The following is an 18,305-nucleotide window of genomic DNA, read 5'->3' on the forward strand; positions in this document are numbered from 1 at the left end:
TAAAAAAAAATCTATAGATATAAAGCTGAGTGTGTGTGTGTTTGTGTGTATGTATGTGTGTGCGTGTATCGATGATGATGTCATAATGGTTGCCATGGCGATGATGATGTCATAATGGTTGCCATGGCAACGATGATGTCATGATAGGTTGCAATGGTGACGTTATGTCACAATGGTTGCCATGGTGATGATGATGTCAGAATGGTTGCCATGGCAACGATGATGTCATGATAGGTTGCAATGGTGACGTTATGTCACAATGGTTGCCATGGTGATGATGATGTCAGAATGGTTGCCATGGCGAAGATGATGTCATAATGGGTATATGGGCATGGAACTATGGGATGGAGGTTATGTATGATGGGTATATGGACACTGGACTATGGGATGGAGGATGTATGATGGGTATATGGGCATGGGACTATGGGATGGTGGATATGTAGGATGGGTATATCGGCTTTGGACTATGGGATGGAGGATAATCATTATCATTTGTTATAACTAACCACAGATAGTTACTATGCCCGGGCAGTGCCGGGCTCTTCAGCTAGTGTATATATATATTTTTAAAAAAAATCTAATTTAATAGTTTTCAAAATATTCAAGATTTCCTTATTTTTTAAAAAACACCTGAGAATGTATTTACTGCTCAGCTTTGTTCCCACAGTATATGGCAGTCACACATCTTATAGCTGTGGGTTGTGTCTTTTCTGCGTCCTGAAAGCGCCGTGTACTCTATAATTCCAACATGCCTTTTTTATTGTACCAGGCAAAGCAATTAAAGGGCACCAAGCTGGGATAATTCTAGCCTCTCTTCAACAGCCCCAGCCAAGCATATTCATTTTGTAGACAGAGATTAACATTTATAAGAAGCTTTCTATAAATAACTAAATAAATAAAGATATCCCTCTTGTACCTTAATTATTCATTAAAAGCGTGAAACAGCTTGTGTCACTGATATCACTAATACGGACAGGTGGGAGAACACATCGCTTCAATGTCGTGCGCTATTCAAACTGTGACTTTCTTTTTTCTCCTGAGTAAATCTTATAGGATTTGTAACAAGATTTCAAGTTATCACCGACCCATAACCTGCTGCTCACCGAGGGACTGGTTTGGATCCCGGCAGTCAGACCCCCCGCCCCCAGCGATCCGTACTTTATCTCCTACCCTATAATTTAGGGATAACTTTCTGCTTTAAGAATAACCCATCAAAGTCACTAAGTTCTCCAAGAAATTAACTCTGTATGTATTCTGCATTAAGGCTTCTTAAATCGAATCTGGCTGCACAGAACGACTTTTCATAGCACTTTTTTTTGCCATGATTATTGTGAAATGCTAGCAAAATATTGCAGTTTTGATGCGTAACATAAGAATATACCCTTTTAATGCCAAAATTATCATTTTGCAAACTTCAAGAAAAATCATACAACCACATACAATATACACTACTCAAAAAAATAAAGGGAATACTTACACAGCAGAACATAACTCCAAGTGAATCAAACCTCTGTGAAATCAAACTGTCCACTTAGGAAGCAACACTGATTGACAATCAGTTTCACATGCTGTTGTGCAAATGGAATAGACAACAGACGGAAATTATTGGCAAGTATCAAGACACCCTCAATAAAGGAGTGGTTCTGCAGGTGGGGACAATCCCCATCTGTGGACGTCAGGCACTCAGATCATCCTCATGGAGTCGGTTTCTAACCGTTTGTGCAGACACATGCACATTTGTGGCCTGCTGGAGGTCATTTTTCAGGGCTCTAGCAGTGCTCCTCCTGTTCCTCCTTGCACAAAGTCAGAGGTAGCAGTCCTGCTGCTGGGTTGTTGCTCTCCTGTGGCTCCTCCACGTCTCCTGGTGTACTGGCCTGTCTCCTGGTAGCGCCTCAAGCCTCTGGACACTACGCTGACAGACACAGCAAACCTTCCTGCCACAGCTCGCATTGATGTGCCATCCTGGATGAGCTGCACTGCCTGAGCCACTTGTGTGGGTTGTAGAGTCCGTCTCATGCTACCACGAGTGTGAAAGCACAACCAACATTCAAAAGTGACCAAAACATCAGCCAGAAAGCATTGATACTGAGATGTGGTCTGTGGTCCCCTCTTGCAGAACCACTCCTTTATTGAGTGTGTCTGGATAATTGCCAATAATTTCCATCTGTTGTCTCTTCCATTTGCACAACAGCATGTGAAACTGATTGTCAATCAGTGTTGCTTCCTAAGTGGACAGTGTGATTTCACAGAAGTTTGATTTACTTGGAGTTATATTCTGTTGTTTAAGTGTTCCCTTTATTTTTTTGAGCAGTGTATATGTGGCGCCCCTGAGGCTCAGTCGTCACAGAGGTACTGCACCTTCTCCTAAGGTGTAGTGCCCCACCATCCAGGTAAGGTGGGGACTCCTTTCCATGCTCCAACACTCGCACCCCACACAACAGGGTAGTTCTGCACAACCACATTGCGGCTCAGTGCTTAGAGAGTAGCAGAGCACCTCTGGTGGTTCCCTGCATGGAACACTGGATGTGCTGGGAGGTGGGTGGAGTTGAGATATATAAAAGAGTGGGAAAGTGTAGGATTACAGGAAAGTCTGACAGGAGGTCAGCGAGGAAGGAAGCCACTCGGGAGGAGTGGGGATCCCTGGAAGAAGGGATGGAGGAAGGAGTGCTGCAGCTGCCTCAGTGATCTGAGCAAGCTGGCACAGGAAAGGAACAGAAGGAGAAAGACGTAGAACTGCAACCTAAGCTTCCATAAGAGAGAGAAGGATCAGTACGGAATGAAGGAGTAAGAGAACAGAGAGGAGACATGGGTTGGAAGAGAAACCCTGCCTATAGGTTCTCAGCACAAGGCCGGGGCCCGGTCCCCGAGGTTGTATGGACACTTATGGTTCTGCAGCAGACACCGGTGGAGTAGTTGGCTGTAAATGCATTACTCCCATCTAAGACTTGGGGCACAACAGCAACCGATTAGAGAGCCGGGACTCACAGAAGGGGGTCCCCGAACAGGCTACAGCTGTCTGCCATACAAGTAGAGTTCTTGGGAACATCTGTAAAGAGGAACTCCAGGGTTCCACGGTACTGGAGATCTTCACACCTTAAGGCGCAATAGAGGAGTCGTTCAGGAAAGGTACATGTTGGCGGAGTGTTGGAGAGGAGCTTTCCATCTGGCCTGGAGGTTGGCGGAGTCTCTGACCCGGAGGACGCGGCCCATAGGCAGACACCCTTGTGTACCGCAGACTGTGAGTAAAGCCTTGGAACTGCAAGCTCCGGTGTCCTCCATTCATTCTTGCGCCAACTCGCTCAGCACCGCTACATCTGGGTATCATCCTTTACACTGCCTGCTGTGACACATCCCCCTGACACCGGCCCGGTACCGAGTACCCCGCAGCCCTGGGAGGGCGACCCATATATTTTTCTGGGTTTTTTTACAGAAGGAAAGATTTCTCCTTGAAGCTCAAGGTCTTTATTCTTCCCAGTAACATATCCATTGGAATCTCTGCACTCCAGACTTTACTTATATGTCTCATAGATATTCCATTATTCTATGGCTCATAAGGTAATTGACAATTTTTCTATTATATTCTCTCGCTCCAGAGGACATATTGCTGGGTTAATTGACTCCCTATGCAATTTGCTCTATTCTATACATATCCAGTATATGGCAGAGATAAGGATATTGTGTTGTGTTTCCCAGCAGGGCTGATATGAATGAATGCAGAACAATAGGAATAACATACGAGTTAATGAATGCATGGCAAACATAGCCCACCATAAGTCAGAGCTGTCTAAGAGAAAAAGTGTCTCTACAGCCTGTAGTCACACAATATAGAGAAATGGGATGATAATGAGCAGCAAGGCCATGGATTCTAGGACTCGGATGATGCATGTGGACTTTCATTTTTTCTATATCCTATAAAGAATGGATTCTTTATCCACAAAGTCTGAATGGAGGTACACAAAGTCCCTACAGCACTTTAATTCTTAGCTTAATGCAGTCCCTGTGCTGCCATATTGGGCTTTGCATGGTGCTATATTATGAAACTATTCCTTTGTAATGTGCCACGTTATTAGGGTACCAATTTTAAGGGATATAAATGGGTACTGTACGTTCAACTAACTTTGCATAAATCAATTGTACTAGTGAATATAAGAAACTTAAGTAATACAGCTTATCAGAGATCCATGCTCCTTTCTCCACTTATAAGCCACTTCTTTCCCACCTTCCTACCAACTGAAATGTCCATATTATGCACTCTAAAAAAACTGATAAAATCTATTTTGCTCAAGACAAGGTGTACTGTGAGCACAGAGAGATTACACCATCTATTATACTGTATAGAGTGCAGGGAAAAGGAGAAATGATGAGCACTCAGCACAGTGAGGTATCAGGTTACACCACCTATTATTTTGTATAGAATGCAGGGCAGATGAGAAGTGATGAGAACAGCGCAGTGAGGTATCAGGTTATATCACCTATTACACTGTATAGAGAGCAGGGCAGAGGAGAAATGATGCATAAAGTGCAGGGAAGATGAGAAATAATGAGCACTCAGCACAGAGAGTTATCAGGTTGCATCAGCTATTACATTGTATAGAGTGCAGGGCAAAGGAGAAATAATGAGTACTCAGCACAGTGAGGTGACAAGTTGCACAACCTATTACACTATATCAGTTACACCACCAATTATACAGTACTAGATGGTGGCCCGATTCTATCGCATCGGGTATTCTAGAGTCTCTGTTAAAATAAAAAATAGTGATATACTATCCTCCCGACGGCCCCCGGACTCTTTTTCTCCTCTCACCACGCTCCCGGCATCTTCCGGTCCCAGTAATGCTTAGCGCGAAACACTGCTGATGACGTCGCGCTCTCGCGAGAGTGACGTCATCTCTGGCCCTTCTCGCTAAGCATTACTGGGACCAGAAGATGCCGGGAGCATGGTGAGAGGAGGGACAGAGTACGGGGGTCGTCGGAAGGTGAGTATATAACTATTTTTTATTTTAACAGAGACTCTAGAATACCCGATGCGATAGAATCGGGCCACCATCTAGTGTATTATACTCCTGTTACACCCGGAGCTACTGTCATTGTTCTGCTGTTACCTAATGTATTGTACTCCAGTTACAGCCAGCGCTGCAGTCACTGTTCTGCTGTTACCTAATGTATTGTACTCCAGTTACACCCAGAGCTGCTGTCACTGTTCTGCTGTTATCTAATATATTGTACTCCAGTTAATCCCAGAGCTGCAGTCACTGTTCTGCTTTTACCTAATGTATTGTAGTCCAGTTACACCCAGATCTGTTGTCACTGTTCTGCTGTTACCTAATGTATTGCACTCCAGTTACACCCAGAGCTGCAGTCACTGTTCTGCTGTTACCGAATGTACTCCTGTTACACCCAGAGCTGCAGTCACTGTTCTGCTCTTACCTAATGTAGTGTACTCCTGTTACACCCAGAGCTGCAGTCACTGTTCTGCTCTTACCTAATGTAGTGTACTCCAGTTACACCCAGATCTGCAGTCACTGTTCTGCTGTTATCTAATGTATTGTACTCCAGTTACTCCCAGAGCTGCAGTCACTGTTCTGCTTTTACCTAATGTATTGTAGTTCAGTTACACCCAGAGCTGCAGTCACCGTTCTGCTCTTACCTAATGTATTATACTCCTGTTACAGCCAGAGCTGCAGTCACTGTTCAGATCTTATCTAATGTATTGTACTCCAGTTACACCCAGAGCTGCAGTCACTGTTCAGATTTTACCTAATGTATTGTACTTCATTTACACCCAGAGCTGCATTCACTTTTCTGCTGATATATAATGTATTGCACGCAAGTTACACCAAGAGCTGCAGTCACTGTTCTACTGTTACCTAATTACCTAATGTATTGTACTCCAGAATATGTACAGGACAGTGCCTGTGTAATGAGCAACGCAGCAGTGATGCCTTTAACGGCTGTAATGTGCCTGTACAATAAGCAATGCGGCCGTGTTGCCACGACGACTAAGCAACTGTCGCTGATTGGTCGCGGCCTAACTGATGCAACCAATCAGCGAGGTGGGATTTCTATTACAGACAGACAGACAGAATTAGACAATTATATAGTAGATAGATACAGTATAGATTAAAAAGAAGAAAAGTGAAGAGTACTCAGCACAGTGAGGTATCAGGTTACACCACCTATTATAATGTATAGAGTGCAGGGCAGAGAAGAAGTGATGAGCACTCAGCACAGTGAAGTATCAGGTTACACTATCTATTATAATGTATAGAGTGCAGGGCAGAGAAGAAGTGATGAGCACTCAGCACAGTGAAGTATCAGGTTACACTATCTATTATAAATCTATTATAATGTATAGAGTGCAGGGCAGAGAAGAAGTGATGAACACTCAGCACAGAGAGGTATCAGGCTAAAAAGCATATTGAAATGTATGAAGAGAAGATGTGAGAGTAGCAGAGTAACAGATCATCAGATTCCAGTGAGCTTATCTCAGCGCTGGATTCACAGGTACATTGATCAGTACTGAAGTAAATTGTCCAACATGCCTCTGCTCTGTCTGCTGCCAAACAAAAAAATTACGCATTCACCACTGTCTAACTCTCTGCATCTGTGTGCTGTTTATAGGATTCATCATAGCGTTTAGTCTTCACCGATCAGCTCAGTGTTAATTGCAACATAGAAATAGAACACGCAGAGGATAAAACTGGTAAAGACGCATGATACAAGACATATAAAATAGTGTTATTCTTTTATATACACACATGACAGCTTATTCTAAAAACTCGTAATAGTATAGGTATCCTTTAAATGGAATACGATGTGGAGCACAGCATGATCCCACAGAAACTTCTGAAAGCAGATGTTCTATAGAGCTGCAAAATGTTTGTGTATATGAGGTCTTTGCAAGATACAGTAAGCAGCAATAAAAACATCGCACAATTAAAACCGTATGCTGCACAGTGAGCATGCTAGATCTTTAAAGTTATTGCAAATTTATGGTATTCCATTCACATATACGTATATGCAAGAACAATGTTCTCAATGGGATCGGCCACGTTGCACAGCATGAGCCGCTAAGCTCACTGAGTGGCTACAGACAGCTAGTGATGCACCCACTGTAGCAAAACACTGATGCCAGAGAAGAGGCGCAGAGCCAAGGCTCCATCCGACCAGAGTGGGCATTCTCTGATTTGGGAATTTTGCATAATTACAGAAAATTTGGGGTACAAATGCAGAACATAACTGGTTAAAATGTATTATCAATATAACATACAGCATGAGGATACATTTATATATACATTTTAATGCAGTACTAAGGGAAATGTACTAAAATGTGTTTGGGTCTAGATCTTTTTGAAAAATATGCCTGAATTTTTCAAATTTTTTGGCATACAGTTGTGGCAAAAAATTTGAAACCGACACAAATGTTGGTTTTCACAAAGTTTTATGTTTCAATTTTTATAGCGGCGATTTGTACTAACTCTAGATTGTTAAGAAGAGTGATCAGATGAATTTGAAAAAAAAAAAATTACAAATTTATTCCTTGACCTGACAATGAATTTAATCACTAAACCCCTATTTTCGCTGAATTTCAGTCTTGCTACAAAATGATCTGCTTACATTATTTCAGTGATCTTCTCATTAGTAGACTTGAATGAATGTTTGAAAATTCGGCTCGGATTACGATCGGCAGCGAATATTGAATTTGCAATACTTGCCGAACTCAGCCGAACGTCTTTGGATCTAGTGGCAGTTGAAATGACTGAATATGTTCAGACCCGATCTTCAAACATAATTTCGGTACAAATAGGGTACCAATACAGCATAAATATGGCAAATTCAGATTTGGCGATTATTTACGAACAAATTCGCTCATCTCTAATCATTGGCACAATAGAAAGTGTTATCAAGGACAAGGCAGCTGATAGAGTATTGTCATGCTGTTTGAATTCTAAGAACAGACTGGTTGCATTAAAAAATCTGGGTGATGATTGCCTTTTTATGTTAACCATGGTTACCTCCACAAAAGCACATCTAGTCATCATTGCTTTGCATCAAAAAGGACTTTACAGGCAACAACATTAACGCTTGTAAGATTGCGCCTAAATCAACCATTTATCAGATCATCAAGGACTTTTAAAAAAATTGCTGTAAAGAAGGCTTCATACCACCAAAAAAAGTCCAGCAAGAGTCAGGACCATTTCCTAAAGGGGATTCAGCTATGGGATAGGTTCAACACCAGTGCAGAACTTGCTCAGGAATGACAGCGAGCAGGTGTCAGTCCATCTGTGAGGCAAAGGCTTTTGGACTCAGGCTTTGGTGTCAAGACGGACAGCAAAGAAGCCTCATCTCCCCAAGAAAATCATTCTGAGATTCTGCAGGAAGTACAGGGATTGGATTGAAGAAGTCTGGGGTAAAGTTATTTTCTCTGATGAAGCGTCTTCAGATTGTTAAGGATATCTAGAAGAATGATTGAAAATGTAAGCGCTATCATGAGTCCTGCGTCATTCCAACAGTAAAGCCTCAGAGAAAAGAGGGAGACACAAAAGCGCAAATAGGGTCTTATCATAGGTTACACAGAGTTGCCCACCAAGAGATCTACTCACCTGGTGAGATTGAAGGAAAAACATATATTAATGGCAGCTGCTGCAGATCCACAGGTCAGTGCAGGACCTGGTTGAAGCATACACTTAGGTACATACAAATATGGTGGAGGTCCTGATGAAGGGGTCACCTGAACCCTGAAACATGTAGAATAAACCACGTTGAAAGCTCTACAATTTTTGGAATTCTTCTTGCGGCAGCGTGGGGATGATCCTTCCTTCCTACCTAAGTGTAAACAGTAAAGCCTCCTGAGACCATTCATGTGTGGGGGACTTCTCATACATAGAGGGGGCTCACTCGCAATTTTGCCTAAGAATACTGCCATGAATGAAGAATGGGATCTAAACATTATCTTTGAGCAGACCATGCAAATTGTACTGTTGAAGTCTTGAAAAATTCTCATTACTGAAAATATTAAGTCTTTACATAAAGTAGATGAATTTGTCAAAAAAAGCGAAAAACTTATGAAATGCCTATCAATGTGCTTCCGACACCCTCTAAACATCTAACTAAAGAGCTAAAAACGCGGAGGCAGCAAACTTTGTGAAAACCAAAGCTTGAGTCAGTCCCCAAAGTTCAAGTGCTTTAGATACTTTTTGCTCCTCAATCGTGAAGGGGTGTTGCAAAGAGAAATGGGGTGTGACTTGGAAGGCAGTGGGTGTGGTTTAAAACTACATATGCCAAATTGGACCAAAATTTAGGAACAATAGGTATTGTAAAGTTAGACAAAGAGTATTTAATAATGCACTCAACTAAAATTGGACAAGGATTAATGCATTTTTTACCATTATTTTCGGTGGGATTGTACTGGTGCAGCTTTGTGTGGCTTCCCTATTGGAAGATGTAATTAAGTTCAATGATACAAAAGATGCTCAGCAATCAAAACATGATGACTTAATCATTCTTTATCCGTGAATAGCCTATAAGGTGTTTATAAAGTAGAAATGAATGAATGATTTCTCACAGGGCTCAATGATCCCTGCCATTGACTTAATAAGATGGGATCATTAATCTGCCGTCGGCATACCTCCCCATAGAGAAGACAGAAATGAGCCATATATTTCGACTTTGCCTCTTACAGGTATAGTTATGATATACTAACAAAGGCACACAAAATAGGTTGAAATAAACTTGGTTTATTAATGCAACCAACCTTAGGCACAAGAACAGACGGGTGGCCCCTAATAAAAGTCTCCTGCTAACGGCAAATATCTGGTAAAGATACATGTATATAGGAAACACATGAGCACAGACAAAGCTCTACATACGGGTTATATGGAAATACACACAGATTTTTTTTTGTAAAGTTTACAACAAATATATATTGCATTCACACAGATCCTTTTTTTTTCTTGCCCTTCGCTCAACATATGTAGTGAAATTAATTAGCAAAAACAGGCATTTACGCAATGGGAGAAATACACCCACGCAGACTCTCTCACACGCAGGCACCTCGCGACTTGCTGTTGATTCTTTTATGCTGACTGGAGGCACCGTGTGACAGCAAGGTGGAGGCTTGGTTGTTGTGGTCCCCCGGATTGTTAGAGATCATGCTTTCCTTGTACTTGCTCATCAGAGACATCTTGGCGTTATCGCCTCCTGAAGACGCCGAGTTCAAGGCAAAGACTGGAAGAGAAGGACAATCATCAGCATTTTAGACTTTTTTTTTAGATTTTTCAAGAATAACAAATTTTTCACAAATTTATTCTGGAAATACCCTTTTTTGTCTTTTGTTTTTTTTTCAATCAGTTTTTCTTTTACCGAAACATTTTTTTAAGACGTTTTGATGCATTTTGGAAGAGGTTTTTCCTACAGTGTTCTCTTTTTGGAACCTTTTGGTTGGAAAGTGCCTAGTTTGGAGCAGATTCTATCAGAATCAGCTTCCAAGTAATGACATGGTTATGTTTTTGCACCAGTTGCCTTTCAAAACTTCTTCAAGAAAAAAATAAAAATAAAAAAACTCCTGATAAGAACAGTAAAGTGAATTTCCAATACGAATTCTTTTTTTTTTTTGACAAGTGTTCGTGAAGTAGTCTTTGAGAATTATTTTGAAGTGGATCTGCTCCAAAAAACTTTTCCAAAAACTGTGTGTGAAAAAAGCCTTACCAGGTGTATGGACCAAGTTGACAGGTTTCAGCAATGACAAATTTTTCAATTGCAAACCTAGGTCTTGAAATACACTTTTTGGTATTTTTTAAATATGTTTTTGTTTTATAGAAACATTTTTAACAAGTTTTGATGCATTTGAGAAGAGTTTTTTTTTCCTAAAGTATTCTTTGGAGCCTTTCGGTTGGGCAGTGTTCAGATTGGAGCAGATTCCATCAGAATCAACTTCAAAGAAATTCCATGCACTTTTTTCCACCAGATGTCTTTCAAAACCTCTTCAAGAAAAAAAACTAATCAATGATTAAGAGCTGCTAAGCTTGAAACGCGTCTGTTCTGTCCCATCCTTGGTGGTGTCCAATAAAAGAAAATTCTTCAGGAACGTAAGCTGGATTTTTTCTATTCAATACCCGGCAGTCGGGACTGGAGCGCTCAGCTGCATAGAAATACATGCAGCCGCACACTCCGGTCTGAATGCCGGCTGCAGTGCCGGGTATCGAGACGTGAGGCTCGTGCAAGTATCTCGCAAGTGTGACTCCGGCCTAAAGTAGATTTCTAACACAAATACATTTTCTTTTCCCCAAGCGTTTTTAAAGCAGTGTTTGAGGAGTATTTTGGAGCCTATCTGCTAAAAAAAAGCCTCCTCCAAAAACTCTCTGTGAATAAAGACTTAGAAGTTGTATGGACCAGGTTCACATTGGTCTTCGTTTTACTCAAGGACATTCGGAATGACAGCATAATTTATATCTACGCTGCGGCACAAGAATGCATGCAGGAAAATTCAATTGTGTTTCAAGAGACTGTCAGCCCAGCAGGTAGTAATTGTACCAACCTAACAAGAATGCCTAATCAGATATGCAAAAGTAACAATAATGAACGAAGGTGTGGATGGTGTCAGGAATCCAACATGTTAGCGCAAAACTAAAATTTGTTAGGGGAAATCTCACGCTTGGGAAAATTAGTTTATTGCAAAATGTATAAAGGCTCTAAATAAAGAAGCATTAAAAATGAAGAGCTTAGAGTATCCATAAAATAAGCAGCAAGCACAGGACCTTTACTTGTCCTCTTCTGTCAAGTCAGTATGCATCATTATAGTTCCTCACAAAAGTGACCCACACAGCATGTAAAAAGACTGATCTGCAGTGCAATGTAATCCCTGGCATGCCTACTGGGCCCATCCGATGTTCAAAAATCTGGGAAAGCGGGATAACAGACTGTCCCACAGAAAAACTGGTTGCCCGCTTCATTCTTACCTCCTTTGAATGTAACTGACATTCAGAGGAAGTCAAAGACCAGCAGCAGCTCTCCATCCGGTTTTCAGTTTTGTCAAAAGAAGGTGAGAGAGAAGCTGACACTTATTGTCTATCTTATGTCACACAAGCTCCAGGATACCGGGCACTGACATCGCTGGAACAACGCCTTCACAGGAGGTGAGTATAGCTATTATAATTTTAAATGGGGGCAATTTAGTAATTGAGAAAGGGTTGTCCGAGTAGAGGACAGTCCCTTCATAGTCATGTTAAAAAGTAGACAGTATACAGCTGACACCATTTACAGTGATTTTGATTAACCCCATATAAAGATTCCCTGTTCTAGTAGGATTCTTCTGAGCTGCATTTTACAGCAAAAGCCATGGTTCATAAACAGCTTACAACACAGCAAAGGGATCTTACAGTAGATTGTTATTAGTCAGGAAAAGAGTAAAAAAAGTTCAACACATAAGATAAACCATTGAACACTGAAGACAGTCATTGCTTAAATTTGGCACAACAGTGACATTACCTAGAAATGGACATCCCTTAAAAAGTGATGAAAAACAAGAAAATTGGCTCTAGAGACTGGGAAGAAGCCTGCATTAAATTTAAAGGAGATGCAGGAATTTCTGACAAGTACTGGTTATGTAATGGATCTGACAACAATCTTCTGCATTCTTAATATGTCTAAACTGTGGGGAAGAGTGGAAACCTTTTCTTACAAAGAAAAACATCCAAGTCTGGCTATGTATTGCTAAACCATACATCAAGTCTGCCAAAAGTATGTGGGAAAACGTGTTATGGTCTGATGAGACCAAGGGTGAACTAAGACCAAAGGTGAACTTTTTGGCCATAATTCCAAAGGTATGTGTGACAAAAACTAACACAGCGCATCACCAAAAGAACACCATACACTCAGTGAAGAATGGAGGAGACAGTATTATTCTTTGGGGATGTTTTTTGGCAACTGACATTTTATGGAATGGAAGGAATATGGAACAGTTTCAGATATTAGTCAATTTTAAAACAAAACCTTCAGGCTTCTGCTAAAAACTGAAGATGAAAAGGAATTTCACCTTTCAGCACAACAACGAACTTACGCTTACCTCCAAATCAACAAAAGAATGGGTCCACCAGAAGAACATCAAAGTTTTAGAATGGCTCAACCAGAGCCCAGGTATGAATCTGTGGGTGACCTGAAGCCGCCGCTGTGCAAAGTACATGCCCTTGTGATTTGACAGATTTCAAGCACTGCTGCAAGGAAGAGTGGGCAAAGATTGCTAATTCTAGGTGTGCCATGCTGAAAGACTACTACCCAAAAGACTGCTGTCATAAATTAGAAAAAGGGTGCTTCAGCAAAGCATTAGTTTAAGGATGTGCATATTTATTCAACCTCACTATTTTAGTTCTTTGTCTTTCATTTTCCTCCTGAAAATATTTTAGTTTATTTTTCAATTGAATTTTACTGATTATGGGCAACACAAATTTTGAAATAGTTCTTCTTGGTATAATAGATAGATAATAGATAGATATACTCAGGCACAGACCGGCCCACAGGAGAACAGGTGAAATCCCCGGTAAGCCCCGCCGCAGTAGAAGGCCCCCCAACTCTGTATAAAAGCAATAGTTGGCACAATTAACTTGATTTACTATGGACAGACAATGACAGCACATCATCATTAATTTAATATTCTGTCCAATTTATTGTTATACAAAAACAAAGGCAAATTTGTGAATGAGAGTAAGATAGTGATTGCATTTGGCAGAACAGCCGGCCCCCAGGGTCATTGTTACCGGTGAGCCCTTGGTACCCCAGTCCGAGACTATAGATAACCTCTTGTTTTAATTTTTACAATTTTTCCTCTTTTTACAATATAGAGATGATTCTACGGAGCTGCAAGAAGGGGGTTTCTGATTCAGCAGATGCCCTATGGACATTACAGAAAACACTGACTGCGGTACTAATATAAATGGCACTTGCGCTTTGGTGGCTGATGCATCTGTGGGGGGTAAAGTACAAGGATATTAAAGTTCCCCGCAGCAGGCACAATATTACTAGAATACGGACTTGTGTTGGGGAAGATTCCAATAATGATACTAATTATAGCAATGGTGATTTGGAAATTGCTATGTATGCACACGGTGTCGTGATCTTCACAAGTAGAGGTACTTTTCCGTCGGCGCATATTTGTAATAATGCTCGGCTGTCTTCTGGGATAGATATTCAATTTCTTTCCTAATCCGATGGAGCGCGACTGAATTTGTAAACTGATAAAATGGTTGAATGGAGCTTATATTAGACCGACTGAAAACGGGTAAAAGGGGGTAATAGTAATAAAAAAAAAAGTGAGCCTTTATTTCACCGAGTTCTGAGCTCAGCACGGAGATAAATGGCTACGGAGAAACAATGGAGCGGCGGCGGCTCAAGGTTACAGAGCTGATGTGGAAAGTAATTCCCTTTTGCACTGTCTTGTCATTTAGATCTTGACAGAAGTGAAGAATCTAGAAGACGCGAAATGCAAAAGAGAAGGTGAGCAGCATCTGTCCTCTCCTAATGACTACAATAAACCCACGCTTTATCAGTCTGATACCACCGAGGGGGCGGCCTAATGGCGCCGTTTACCTGACAACGAGCGCCGAACACAATCACTTCTATGTGTGCATGAAAATAAAGACAATCTGCCCAAAAACGCATAATACTAAGGATCAAATACAAAGTCAACTTTATCACTAAGTATTAGGATTGAAGTAGGAAGACTTTTCATTCCATAATGAAAGAGAAATACAAGTATACATAACACCTCGATTCGTCTTTAGAAAGGTTGCATAGAACTATGGCGGGTTGTAAAAACTCCTTCAACTTTTTAATTAATTTTCTTTATTGATTGTAGCATTTAAAGGCTGGGGACATTTTTTTTCACTTAAAGAGGACATGTCATCGGGTAAAAAGTTCTCTTTTTGCTCTCACTTTATTCCCGCTGCTCCCATGAGTATTCGGTTCTTCTACTTTTTTTTTTTTTTTTAATCCGCCATACAGTTAAAGATATTTTGGCCTTTACATTCCCTGCTAATTTTTATGATCTTTATTTAGGTGGTAGTGCTTAAGTGATCCTCAGGGGCGTGTTTTAGTTTGCAATGCAGTATTAACCTGCCCCCTTGCAAATACCATAAAAAATTAGCACGAAATTAAAAGGCCCATATCTCTATAATCATGACTTCAAAACTTGATTTCTCAGCACTAGGACATTGGATTACTACAAAATAGGTATCAGTTTTATAGTTGAGTTACAAGTTATACAGTGTAAGAATGCAGGAGATAAGGTCCCGGATGGTAGGTATGTGGCCCTGGTGAGGTTGCTGGCCCTGGTTTTGTAAGTCCCGGAAGAGGTGCCCCAGTAACAATTAGTTACTGAGATGGTTTTATTTTGACTGTATTTTTGGTCCAGGATTTGGGAATGATCAGAAGAGCCTGGGTGGGGAAGGTCTCTCCCATACTCCGGGTCTTACAGGTCTAATAAAAGGCAGCTGGACTAGCTCCGGGAGAAGTAGTTGTGCTGAGACTGGAGAAAGACATAGCTGGTGGACAGTCTGTGTTAGCGCCTGAGAGGTTCCTGTGATAACAAGTTGATGAGACCGTTAGATTTAGTTTACCCAAAGATGGGACTGTTTTAATTCGTTTGAGCTGACGAAAGCCATTTTCATTTTTTTTGAGCTGAAAAGTTTATGAAGAACCATAAACTTTATTATGTTTTGATATTAAAACCCTGTGCCTGTCCAAATAACTACCAGAGATCTGAAAACCCCACAACAGTCACAACATTAATTTCAGTAGTTAAAGGATTATTCCCATCTTAGTAAATGCACGTTTCTGAACAACACTTGTAAACAAAAATAAAATTTTGCAATTTACTGCTTATTAAAATTTGCACCCATTCTTGAGATTTTTACACTTTTGTCTACAGTTTGTTGCCTTGTTGCCTAGGACACCGACTACTACTGTTGTCTTGCAGGTAAGTATTGCTCTGAATCTGGCCGGAATTTGGAGGTAACGGCACATTTTAGGGATCCTAGATAGTTTTAATATAGTGCTTACTGGCTTAATAGAAAGGAGGTTGTAAGCGCTGCGCATATTCTGCTGTCCAGCAGCGGTGGTCGGACTCCAAGGCAACGAGCAGTAAACAAAAGCGTTACTATCTCAAGAACGGCTACAAATGTTGACTAACAAAAAATTGCAAAATTGCTCATATTTATAAGTACTATTTGAAAATCTTCATCCATGAAGATGGGAAGAATCCTTTCACGGCACTCAATAACCGTGCAGACAGTATAAAGTCTCTCAGTTACTCTTTAGCAGGAGCAAAGCTTGTAGTTAGGGACTCTGAAAGACTGTGCGGCAATTCTTCGAAGAAGTAATAGTTTCCTTTTCCTGGTAACATACATTTTACTGCAATAAGCATTACACAGCATTGTTCTAAAGAGTTTCTTTTCGGAATTATGGGGCTGTTATTTTATGGAGGTAAAACTGTTATTTGCTAATCAGACTTTCATTCACACCAAATTGCAGCACATTTTAGTAGTGCTGACGATCTGGGCTCCTTAGCACCAGCAATGTACAGTAAGTAGGTGGAGAAGGTAGGAGGAATGGGCACAACGTGATATTTCGTAGAAATCCCTTCTGTTTCCAATTCTAAGCTAACAGTGTTCTCTGCGGTCCTAAGAAATGATATTTCATTGTGGCAAACAAGATATAACACAAAAGTTTCGCCTCCCACACATCCAAGACGTAGGATGCTATGTGCTATACAGTGGCCTTAATATGGGATAAGCTAGAGCAGCAGACACAGCCTACTGATAAGAGTGGTGCCGTTTCTGGGGACAAAGGCTGTTTTTCTTTCAGGCACTGCTTGATCATCACAATTTCTTAAAGGGAATCTTTCACCAGATTTTTGCTTGCATGAAGTGGGGATTGAGACCCTCATTTCAGCGATGTATCACTTATTTGGCTGCTTGTTACAGTTTTGATAAAATCACATTTTTTCTGCATCATGTCTTGCAGTGCTGTGAATGCTGGGCTCTGTATAACCCCGCCCACAACACCGATTGGCAGCTTTAAGCCGGGGTCAGACTTGCGAGAAACTCGGATGAGTCTCACACATCAATACGGCACTCGGATCGGAGCATTCAGCTGCACAGAAATACAGCTGAACGCTCTGATCCGAGTGGCGGCGGCAGTGCCGGGAATTGACATGCAAGACTCGTCCGAGTTTCTCACAAGCCTGACCCCGTCCTTATATGTACATACACTTTGCATAGGCAGAAATTGGTGCAGGCGGGGATACAAACAGGTCATAAATAAGGAGAACTAAATGACAACAGGTTTACTATTCCTACAGTGATAATCTCCTGCTGATAAAACTGTGAACTTATCAAAACTACAGCACTTTAATCACCGTTTCATATTTGTTCTCTTCTTCTCAGATTCCGCGTTCTTTGATTTTCCGTTTTATCTCTATCTCTCTCAGCTGCCTGATTTTTTTCCAATCTGAGTTTATTCCTTCCTCTGTTTCTCAGAATGTTTCCCAAGCCTCCTGCATGTATTCATGACTTACTTCCATTCTTAGAAGTATCACCTATCCATGATGTTAACCAAACTAAGCTTAGTTAAGCTGATCATGGGGGGGGTTAACCGCTGTAACACCTATTCTAATCAAAAGGCAGAGAACGTGCAGTACCCGACCACGGCCACTATTCTATCGATGAAGCTGTGCAGCTCCGCCACTGAGCAGTTGCCGCCGTCAACGCTGACATCAGGAACAACTGATTGGTGGGGGTGCCTGGTATTGCACCCCCACTGATCAGACACTGATGCCATTTCCTAAGGAAGCCATCGATGCTAAAATCCCAGGCAACCCCTTTAAAGCTCCCCACAATCTACAATGTATACTGGTGAAATCTGGTGTCATGAAGCCTAGCTACAATGCACTTGCGTTTAGGTCTGATTTAATACAGAGACATAAATGTATTTTTTCCTGGAACTCACTTGGAACATGACTTCTAGATCTGTAATACGGTACCATATAAATGCGCTATATGGCGGCACACAGTGTGTAAAGATCTATTGCAAAGAGCCATAAAGTCTCTGTGCCACCATTCAAATATTTTTCAACTCACATTTTTTGTACTCCTGAAAGGGCTTGTCCACTTCATCTTTATTTTATGAAATATACCAAGTACATGCTTTTGTAGTACTTGCTCATACATAAATACAGGTTTCTTCTGGTTTGTTAGCACAGACTTCTTCACTGACTGCACAGCTCTCCTTGTTTTCAAAATGGCTAGTGTTGGAGG

General features: G+C 41.1%; 1 protein-coding gene across 5 annotated transcripts in view; it reads right to left on the reverse strand.

Moving 5' to 3' along the window:
- ASTN1 (astrotactin 1) overlaps nt 1-18,305 on the reverse strand; it is a 577,374-nt gene that overhangs the window by 212,417 nt on the left and 346,652 nt on the right. For all 5 annotated transcript variants that reach the window (XM_073571288.1, XM_073571291.1, XM_073571289.1 and 2 more), the window contains one exon: nt 10,054-10,227. In XM_073571288.1, coding sequence (XP_073427389.1) covers nt 10,054-10,227 — 174 coding nt within the window. The remainder of the gene's footprint in view (nt 1-10,053; nt 10,228-18,305) is intronic.

Source organism: Dendrobates tinctorius, unplaced genomic scaffold (assembly GCF_039654945.1).
Source record: "Dendrobates tinctorius isolate UK_male_01 unplaced genomic scaffold, ASM3965494v1 ptg000029l, whole genome shotgun sequence".
Lineage (NCBI taxonomy): Eukaryota > Metazoa > Chordata > Amphibia > Anura > Dendrobatidae > Dendrobates > Dendrobates tinctorius.